At 44.1% G+C, this 10,572-nt stretch overlaps 1 protein-coding gene across 1 annotated transcript; it reads left to right on the forward strand.

Moving 5' to 3' along the window:
• Positions 1-1,905: 1,905 nt before the first annotated feature.
• On the forward strand, positions 1,906-8,382 carry LOC120690655 (histone-binding protein MSI1 homolog). The gene is made up of 6 exons (XM_039973392.1): positions 1,906-2,415; positions 5,776-6,102; positions 6,520-6,672; positions 7,309-7,433; positions 7,542-7,637; positions 7,901-8,382. The coding sequence occupies exons 1-6, from the start codon at positions 2,053-2,055 to the stop codon at positions 8,130-8,132; spliced, it is 1,296 nt and encodes a 431-aa protein (XP_039829326.1). The 5' UTR covers positions 1,906-2,052; the 3' UTR covers positions 8,133-8,382.
• The last annotated feature ends 2,190 nt before the right edge of the window (positions 8,383-10,572 follow it).

Here is a 10,572-nt window from a genome sequence, read left to right on the forward strand (position 1 = left end):
CCGCTGGAGGCCAACGACCAGCTCCGTCGTGCCGCGCCGAGAACGCTTGTCCGTCCAGGGTGGCGGGGAGGGTGGCCGGCGGCCACGCCGACGAGGACGCTTGCGGTGCCCACCCTCGCCACGTGGAGGCAGCACCACGATGGAGCGGAGAGTAGGCATCAGAGCCGGCGTGTCGACCTGCGCGCCGCCGGTGTTGAGGCCAGGGTGGTCACCCTCGGTTGCCGCAGCAGGACGTCACGGTAGGATGGGGAGCCGTCGTCGCCGGAGAGGGGTGGTGTGTCGTCTCTCCACCGGAGCTGCTTTCCCCGGCCGTCAGGGTGGCCGCAAGGGAAAAACGGAGCAGCATCCGGGGAGAGAGCTCCGTGCAAAGGAGTGCCCGTCGGTGAGGAAGAGGTCGCCGGGGCCGAAGTGGCCGTCAGTGTGGGCGAGCCATCGAGGGAGCGCCGGTGCATGTTGATGTTGGTAGCCAATAAACTCTCTCAATTAGCTAGGCGAATGGTTCCCTGTGCGGCTGTGCAGTTTTAGTTGAGCTTTCAGATAAGCTACCCAACCCAACTGTATGCAAGCTAAAATTCCTGTCTGAAATGGTAAATAAAGTGACCGGAACATTGTGGGGCACCGCTAATTTATGGGCGACCGTAACAACGGGGACGGTACGGTCGATTTTCCAACGTCATATACTTTCCATATTTGGAAAACCGTGCCGATCCGTCCCGGCGCTATTGGTCGATTTCCGACCAGAGTACCAGACCTACCGTCTGTCTATACTCCGACAGATGATGGCTCTAATATGATCGTGACGTTGGAGCTCTCGGACCGCTAGGCCCGCTAGCAGATGATGTGGGCAGTAGGAATCGAAGAACACGCCACACCCAACCCAGCGAACGCACGCATCCCAGGACCCAAAAGCCACCAGAGAATACAATTGAACAAGAAACTATACACATAAAAAATTAGATACAAAATATTTATCTACGTGAAAGTTTGGTCAAAGCGTAAAGATAAAAATATAGAAAAGAGAAAAAGATAGAAAAGATAAGAAAAGAATCATGAATTTTTTTGGGAAAATTTTTGAAACAATCTTTCAGTGAAACTTCAACAAAAGTCTAGAACAAAAAATTCAAGAGAAAAAGTTTGGAAAACAAAACTTAAGAACAAAATTTGGGAGAAAAAAATTCGGGTATAAAAATTTAGAAGCAAAAACTTAAGATCAAACTTGGGAGATAAAAGATTTTAAAAATAACTTTTGGAGAACAAAAAAAAATAGAAGTAAATATTTTGGAAGCAAAACTTAATAACATTTGGGAGCCAAATTTTGGGATCAAACTTAGTCAACAGCTGAAACTAGGCAAGGAAGAAAAAATAAAAAAAAGGGAAAATAAATTGGACATAAATGTTTTGAGATCGGTACATTTTGAAAGAAAATTCATCATTTAAAATTTTTGTACAAGAAAAATTAGGAGCCAAAAAAATTTATGCAAAAGATTCTGAAATAGAGAATTTGGAGGTAAATATTTTGATACAAAATTTCAAGAAAAAAACAAAGAGACGAAAAAAGTTTAGGACAAAAATTAACACAGGAAAGTTGGAAAAAAGAGAAGGTGGAAAAGTGGAGCAAAGAACCGCAGTACTTGTGGTGCGTGGCACCGTAGCCCACTAGCCTAGGACCGTACATCCGTGCCTGCCAGCGCATCGACCGCTGGTAGCCCTCCGCGGGGTAGACCGCGGAACCAGCATCGGGAACATTGTGTCGTGATCGTGCAAGAGCACAATGCACAGTTTTTTTAGGAAAAGCACAGGTTGTTTATTGTGGGCCTCCAATGGGCTTGCTTTTAGCATCCAGCCCACCCGACCGATAAACCCCTCTTTCCCCTTCGCTTGTTCGGCGCTGCCCGCTATCCCCCACCTCGGTTCTCCCCTTGGCTCAATTTGTCTCCCTCCCGGTCCTCCGTACCCCCGCGCCCCTCCCGCCATTTCACTCCCCGCTCCCCGACCCAAACCCCCCCTCTGCTCCCAAACCCTAACCCTAGCCGGCGCCCCGTCGGACCGACGATGCCGAAGGCCGGCGGCGGCGCGGCGGACGAGGAGGAGTTCCGCGCCGAGGTCGAGGAGCGCCTCATCAACGAGGAGTACAAGATCTGGAAGAAGAACACGCCCTTCCTCTACGACCTCGTCATCACGCACGCGCTCGAATGGCCCTCCCTCACCGTGCAGTGGCTCCCCGACCGCGCCGAGCCGCCGGGGAAGGACCACTCCGTCCAGAAGATGATCCTCGGGACGCACACCTCCGACAACGAGCCCAACTACCTCATGCTCGCGCAGGTCCAGCTGCCCCTCGACGACGCAGAGGCCGACGCGCGCCACTACGACGACGACCATGCCGACATCGGAGGGTTCGGCGCCGCATCCGGCAAGGTGGATTTTCCTTTACTTGCGCCCCCTTCCCCTTCCCTTAAACTCTCCTTTGCGTTTTACTCTGTCTCCGATGTGAAGTGATGGTCGATGCTGTCATACTGTTGAGTGATGTGCCGTGACGTGTCGGAATTTAGTTTCTTCTCACCCCCCTGTGGTCCGGGGTTAGGGTTTCTGTGTTCTTAGTTTGGTAATTGGGTGTGATTTGGCTGCTATGTGGACGGGTAGCTGCAATGTTATGAGGAAACAGGGGGGATTTGTGTGAATTTGGCACGTAGTGTGTCCCTTAGGCTTCCATCTGGGATTCATGCTACAGTACATAATTCTAGGTAGCCTGGTTTCCATTGTATTGTGAACTCTTGTACCAAGGCCCAAGGGGGGTGGTAAAGCAGTAGAGGTATTGTGAGCACGCTACTCGGTGGGATCCAGCATTGAATTGCAGTTGCTGGGTCCGTGCGTTCCTTCATTATGGTCTCAGTTCATTTATTGGGTGAGTTGTTTTGGAGAAGGGAAGAGTCGTGCGCTATGGAGCTTTCCATAGTTTGCTCTGTAAATACGTGTGTGCTTAGTGTTGGTTGTGCAGGTGGTTATGTCCGTTTAATTTTCCATATTAGTGTCTAGAGATGGTGTGGTCTGATTCATTTGATGGTTGAAATTTGTCGTTATGTGTGAAACTAGTGATATTGGGGATTTGTCATTTATGTGATGATTGCATTTCCTCTAAGCATAAATAGAATGTTGTCTATGTTAGGTAGTTGCTTATCTGTTTGTATTTCCTTGTTATGAATGTGTTGAAGTATGCCATGTCTGAATCGTGCAGCCCCTGATGGTGTAATAATGAATATGGTGCCCTGCAAAATGTAGAAAGTGCCTTTAGATGTCTGAATCATGCAGCTAAGGATCACGATGTTCATGTTCTTTAGAAGAACCGGTGAATTAGTAATGTGCTATCCTTTCTTGAGAGCTCAACTTCAGAAAGCATTTATCTGTGCGAATAGGTTTATCCTTCTAGAGAGCTGTCTTTATTAGGTGAATCCGCTGTTCCTTATGTAGTGCTTCTGACTTGTCCGGTTTTTCCTTATTTTCTTTGCATTTTAATGTTTGGTTGTGTATGTTGGGTTCATAGTCTCCGCCCGGAACGCTGTTCCGGGGACAGGAATGGGGGAACATTTTCGTCCTCGAAGTGTAAAAATCCATCCCAAATGCCATTCCCCGTTCCTCGTTCCTTGATCTGTCGTCCTGGGATCTGATTGATTTTTTCCACTGTAGTTGCAGCCTCCAATGTGGAGGCTGCAACATTTTTTTTTTCTGGATAACCTACCCTGTTGTAAAGAGTATGACCCTTATAAAGTAAATTCCATTTTGTGCCAGTATTTGGATTTTGCTATGTATGGTGCTTGGGGAATTGTGCAATTTGTTGCTCTGCTGGCATAAATGATTTTTGACTACCTCTTCAAATATGGGCCTTGGGCCTCTATGGCATAACCCGTGTCAATCACAGCTGAGTATAAGCCCAACGATGAAGTGAACCTATAAACCTTTCCAACCCTACTTCTCAACCTTGTCCGCCGCCAGATTAGTCCAAAGGATAACCTTCCGCCGCCGCCGCCCCCACCTTTCCCCAACCAAACTCTCTAGATCCAATCCCTAGAAACCTTAATCCCTCACTCCTCGCTTGGGAAGGGTGAAAGATTCCGCTACAGGCGATGTTGGGGGATTTGCCGGAAAATTTTGAGGGGGCTTGGATGGCATGAAGATCACGGAGGACACAGAAGCTGCCATGAATGCGCAGATCATGGAAGACTACCTTATGTGGAAGGAGAACACACCATTCCTGTATGACCTTGTTATTAGTCATTCTCTGGATTGGCCGTCCCTGACCGTGCAGTGGCTTCCTGAACGAGCCGAGGCCCCCGGAAAGGATCATTCTGTCCAGAAGGTTGTCCTTGGCACACATACGTGCAAGGACTACCCTAACTTTCTGATGATAGCAGAAGTGTATGTGCCCTGCGAAGGTTCCTTTGTTGAAAATTGCGACGAATCCAAGAAGGTACCCTGTGGCTGTGGCCTGTGTGTGTGTGTGTTCTCTTGCTGATTTACATGGTATTTGGGTTGGGTTGTTTTCTTCCTCTGGCTTTGCTGATTTTGTTAGGACTTCTGTTAGGATTTGAGTCTTCCAAAATATTTGTTAACATTAGAGGATTATTATCATTTATGCTATAATTTTCTTGTCGCTCCCAAACTACTTGATTGTGCTACTGCAGTATATCTTTCCAATGTCTCTAATATCCAAAACTAGATGTTTTTTATTTGACACGAAGTAGGAAGTGGATAACTGTAGGCTCTCATCATGTTAGAGTTGTGCTTTTTCTATACACACTAGGATTTTTTTATCCTTACACAATACCAATTTAATAGCTGAGTTCTTAATTTTTGGTTGAATCTGCACCACAGGATAAGTTATGTGTTCATATTTTCAATTGCATTTACGGTAAATTTTATTGTGAGCTGTTCCTAGTTGCAGATGGCTTACTTGATGAGAACAGTTGCATGAACAGTTTTGCACTTGAATGATATGCGCTTCCTATGTTTGGATTGCCCTTTGCACAAAGGAATACCCTGTTCTGAAATATTTGATGGTCTTTCCATTGCTTGTCTGCCATTTTGAGAAAGCCTATTTATGGAACATTTGATTGTCTTCTTGCCAAGTTGCCATTTTGGGGTGGTTCTTGGTGCATGATTTTCCATGAAGTGGCACTTCAAAGGTTATGGCTTTTGCTAATTAAGAAATGATTGATTATATATTTGAATGTTTCATCATCCTGTTTTATATTCATGTTGATTTTTCTTATTTCTCATGAATCTTTTGATTTTATTGCCATACCAATCTAATGGTCCCTTCTTTGAATATTAATAGCCATTCTGTTTGATCCTTGGTTGCTTAGTTTATGCAATGAGAATTCATGAAGTTGGTTTTTTATTCTGCACTCCACATGTGTCATTGTACTTACATTTTACTTTGTTTGCTAGTATGAACGCTTGGGAACTGCTTGCCAGTTGCCATTACTGAAAAAAGGACAATAATCAATCAATATTTAACTCGCATGTACCTTATCAAAAGTAATGGACGATTATGCTATTGTGATTGCACTCTGTATCAGAGTAATGTGTGATATGCTACAAATACATGGTGGAACAGATTGTTCATTGGTTTGACCTCATGTGTGCTGGGAATTTTGGAACAGGGATTTTTTATTGTTAATTAGGAGAATGTCCCATTCTTGCATTTCTTTTCCCTTGTAAATTCTACTGCTAGAACAAACATATACAAATTTTAATGCATATATTCCCTTCTTTTTGTAGGTACAAATTGTTCAGCAGATAAATCATGATGGAGAGGTCAATCGAGCTCGGTATATGCCCCAAAATTCATTTATAATTGCTACCAAGACAGTTAGTGCAGAAGTATATGTCTTTGACTATAGCAAGCACCCATCAAAGCCTCCACTAGATGGTGCATGCAACCCTGATTTACGGCTGAAGGGACATAACTCTGAAGGATATGGCTTATCCTGGAGTAGTTTTAAAGAGGGACATTTGTTGAGTGGGTCTGATGATGCTCAAATTTGCTTATGGGACATTAAAGCAAATAGTAAAAACAAAAGTCTTGACGCCTTGCAGATTTTTAAGGTATGTCTCATGTGCCTGGTTTTATTTAGCATGTTAATATTTGGAGCTTCACGCGGAACAATGTTGAAAGCCTTCTTCATCCTATAACATTTTAATGTTTATTTGAAAGTTCTGAATAATCTGTTTGAAGTTGCATGATAATTATACTTGGAGTAGTATGCATAGATTTGTGTTTTCATTGTGATTAAGAATTACGACAGAATGTGTTTGTGCTAAATACCAGATGGGTAAACGAAATGTTCATTGTTTGACAACTATGAGTAGAAAAAACGACTATCTCTCACTCAGACCTGGAAGCTGTACTTTGTAAATTATGAATTTCAATTTCTCGTCTGTTTGGTTTTCTTATCAACAGTGATTTAAGATTCATTGAAATACTTTGTTACTTTAATAATACTTTGATTGTATAATGGCTAGCATCATGATGGCGTTGTTGAAGATGTTGCTTGGCATTTGAGGCATGAATACTTATTTGGGTCAGTTGGTGATGATCATCATCTTCTGATTTGGGACCTGCGGTCTCCCGCCCCTACTAAGCCTGTTCAGTCAGTGGTGGCACACCAGGGCGAGGTAAGCAACTTTTATGAGTTTTAATTGTCATTCTCTTGAGAAAAAATATTGATACTATTTGCTGGTATTATTTTCTATTTCATGGTTACAAATTTTTCAAGGTTTCTTTATTGATTTTTAGATGTGAAGTGAGCACCAAAATGATCCTTGTTAATGAGAGAAAAGTATTTTATGCAATGAGAATTAGCTGTTTCAAGATGGATTACTTGCAAACAAAATGATCCAAGAGCATAATAGACTTGACAGTCATTCTTTTTTCAGTTAAGCATGAAACTTCACTCTCAATTCTTTTTTAAAAAATGTTCGGTATGAAAACCCCAGCCTGAGGAAAACACAGATCTCAATGATATTTTTTTTACTGTGGTTTTCCAGATCTTATGTCATACTTCTGCATTTTGTATTGGTGAGCGCTAATGTTTAGGCTTGTATTTGTCTTTGTAATGTAAGTTCAATATGGCTGTAAGCCATGGTTTAGGAAACCATACAGTCCTGGTTTTAGGGGAGTGAGGTCTAACCCACCAGTGTCTCTGAAAGCCAGGGGTGATGGGAGTTTATTGGAACTTGCTCTAAGGTCATGATTCCTTAAAGAATGGTGCGGACAGTATTGTTAATTGATGCTTACTTCTTTATTTACAGGTGAACTGCCTGGCTTTCAACCCGTTCAATGAATGGGTTGTTGCAACTGGTTCTACTGACAAGACTGTCAAATTATTTGATCTTAGGAAGATTGATAAGTCTCTGCACACCTTTGACTGTCACAAGTATGTTTCCACTGTAATTGTGTTGTTCAAAGCTGCTGGTTGTTTAACTGGATAAACAACTTTCAGTATCGAATGTTTCTATTAATGTTGTGTCCCTTGTGTGATCAGAGAGGAAGTATTTCAAGTTGGATGGAGTCCAAAGAATGAGACTATACTTGCATCTTGTTGCCTGGGCAGAAGACTCATGGTCTGGGACCTAAGCAGGTAAACAGTACATCATTAAAGAAACTCTCACAATAGTTCTGTCCATTGGTGCGCTGTCTCTTCTTTTGGAGGTCACATAGTTCTGGCATTTGTTTTGTACTGATGAGCATTAGTTGCATTCGATGACCAAATTGATGCTGTTGTGTAATGTGATATACATTTTGTGATTTTTCTGTGTGTCTTTTTGCTTCCTACATTTTGTTAAATTGACACAGGATGGTTGAGACTAACTGTAGGTTGTTCCTTACCTGGTTATATCACAGGATTGATCAAGAACAAACACCAGAGGATGCAGAAGACGGCCCTCCTGAGCTCATGTTCATCCATGGAGGCCATACCAGCAAGATCTCTGATTTCTCCTGGAACCCCTGCGAAGATTGGGTGCTTGCTAGCGTCGCTGAAGACAACATCCTCCAGATATGGCAGATGGCTGAGAACATCTACCATGATGAAGATGATCTGCTGATAAGTGACGAGCCACCAAAGACATCTTGAAGCCTGATGAGGCAAACGGAATCTTGACTCTGTCGACTGTAGGTGCTCTCTTGATCGGAACCCTGCTGGCCGTGTTGGCCAAGAAGATTTTAACTGTTGATCATATGTGCTTCGGTGGTCGTAAGTCGTAACTGCATGCTGGCCGGGTTGGCCATTCCTTCGACTGTTTGTATGTTAGTCGAACCTTAGCGTTATACATATGCCAGTTGACTAGTTCTGTTGTCGCAGTTGGTTCCTGGTTCTTGTTTTAGTCGTATATCGTAATCGTGCCTGCTGGTGTTGTCTAGGAGCGGGCTTGGGCAAAAGCCCTGGCCCCTTTTTTTTCATGGGCATGCGGCATCAGGTGTTTCTGAAGGTATGCCTTTGATAATTTGCAACGAGGGGAGAGAGGGTGGAGGGTACAAGTAGGCCGTTGCTGCGTGCCTGGACCCGTGGCTGTGCCTTCACCCCTTTTTTTTCCTGCTTTCTAATAGTATCACTAGACAAATGCCATTTGCATTGACAATCCCGGACATATCATGTCGGAATCATACTGGGGAGCGACAATGTCTTCGTTTCAAACGGGCGCGATGCATTGATGCTTGCTGCCGGCTGCTAGTCTGACACGCCCAACAACAGGATGTTGGTTAAGTCAGCTGTGTTGAATTCTGCCGACGATTTTCTGATAATCGAGTCTTCTGAGTTCTGAGACACTTGTCCTCCCTCGCTTAAACAAAAGGGGATACTTCTTTCATGCCAACCATTTCTGTCCAACTGACACGAACGGTTGGCACATACATGCCCTGATTTAAGCGGCAGCTGATTGCCTATACATGCCCTGATTTAAGCGGCAGCTGATTGCCTGATTGTAGGTGACAAGGCGAATAATAATCCAATTGTGCTTATATTTTGTAATAACGGTTTCGAGAAGTCGCCATCATTCTGAGAGGAACAGATTGGTGATTACATCATGTTGTCAATCCTACAATCTCAAGATCCATTCAAGATCCTTGTCGCGCCTAAGGGGAGAAGTTTAAGCTGAAGTGCAAAGTAGTCGATCGTCACTATTGCAGTTTTTACCGATCATATTCATACCTTTCTCAGGCTTCCCGTAGCTCGAACGCAACTATATAAAAACCTATTGAGGTTGGGGAGTCGTCAACTTAGCACCGAGTCCATAACAAGGACTTCACCTGTTCCTGAAAAAAGTCAAAGGATGATTTGACCATCGACATATCGTGCACGTAGATTTTTGTCGGTTTAGTTATCTTTGGACTTCAAGCAGTATACATCAAAATCATTCTAGCATCGGCGCAAACAAAGCATGTAACACACGTTAACGAAAGACTTTTTATGCAGCCAGCCATGTGTAATTGTGTACCAGAGGCGGTGGCTGACCACTCACCTAGTCACCTTGCAAATGATAGTTGTACTAGTATATAGTCTAAGTTCCGGACGTACTCCTGTGTCATGATCTCACGATACATGTGTCTGCAAATGCCTAGACGACAGTCCCGACAAGATTAAGCACGCATAATGGCCCAAACCAACGTACACAATTATCGTGAGGCTCGGCGCCAGCAAGCTAAGCTAACTGCCTTTTGACGATACCCTTTTTTACTCCGTTTTCTGGCGGATTAAAAGACCCTCGAGAGAACGGACCAGCCACCTAGCTACCCGGCACTTTAGTTGAGTGGAATCGACGATGGCAAGCAAAGGAAGCCAGTTGGCTGGATCAAAAAAAAAGAAGCCAGTTGGCAGTTCAGCGGTTGGGTTTAGCCTAATCCGGATCATTTTCGTATGTGTACAACACAAATATACAATGTGTTCACACGTGTGCGCCATTTGTATTTTCTGTCGGTGAGAAAGCCCGTGGAAGGAAGATCGCAACAACCTACAGAGTCGGTGATAGACAGCCAGGCAGACAAATTTTCAGCTGTTCTTGGTTCAACCTCGGGACAGCTGCAAAACCTGCAGTATTTCAGCAACCCCTCAATTTCGTTTGCCTCTCTTAATTATCAGCACCTTTTTTTTCAATTGTTTTAACGCAATGGATGTTCCAAGTATTGGTAAGAGAGATCCGGAAGAGCATTGGGCCGAATTTTCAGTTGTTCTTATTTCAACTTCGAGACAGCTGCAAAAGCTGCAGCGTTTCCGTAGTAGACTACTGCAGTTTCACACACGGTTTATCAGTGAGATGGACCGTACTCAGCCGAAGTTCCTCCATTTTCTCTTGGTTCCTTTTCCTTTCCAACTTTTTAATGCAATGGATATTATTGGTATTCCAAGTCCTGGCCTCCGTCAACAAATGGTTTGTCCTCTCCGAAAGCAAGATAGCACCAGCCATCATGGCCATCTTTACAAACCGAAGAGACCCGCGTGCTCATACCAAAGTCGGACCGGCCTCTCGCCGGCGGCTCGCCGGCAGTAAATCCCATGCTCTGTTTGCTCGTGCGCTGCT

This window comes from Panicum virgatum, chromosome 9N, assembly GCF_016808335.1.
Source record: "Panicum virgatum strain AP13 chromosome 9N, P.virgatum_v5, whole genome shotgun sequence".
NCBI lineage: Eukaryota > Viridiplantae > Streptophyta > Magnoliopsida > Poales > Poaceae > Panicum > Panicum virgatum.

Excerpts from the sequence above, each read along its gene's own strand:
- LOC120690655 (XM_039973392.1), top strand. The coding sequence starts at position 2,053 with ATGCCGAAGGCCGGCGGCGGCGCGGCGGACGAGGAGGAGTTCCGCGCC. Across the intron at positions 2,416-5,775 it reads TCGGCGCCGCATCCGGCAAG|GTACAAATTGTTCAGCAGAT; the intron begins GTGGATTTTCCT and ends TTCTTTTTGTAG. Across the intron at positions 6,103-6,519 it reads ACGCCTTGCAGATTTTTAAG|CATCATGATGGCGTTGTTGA; the intron begins GTATGTCTCATG and ends TATAATGGCTAG.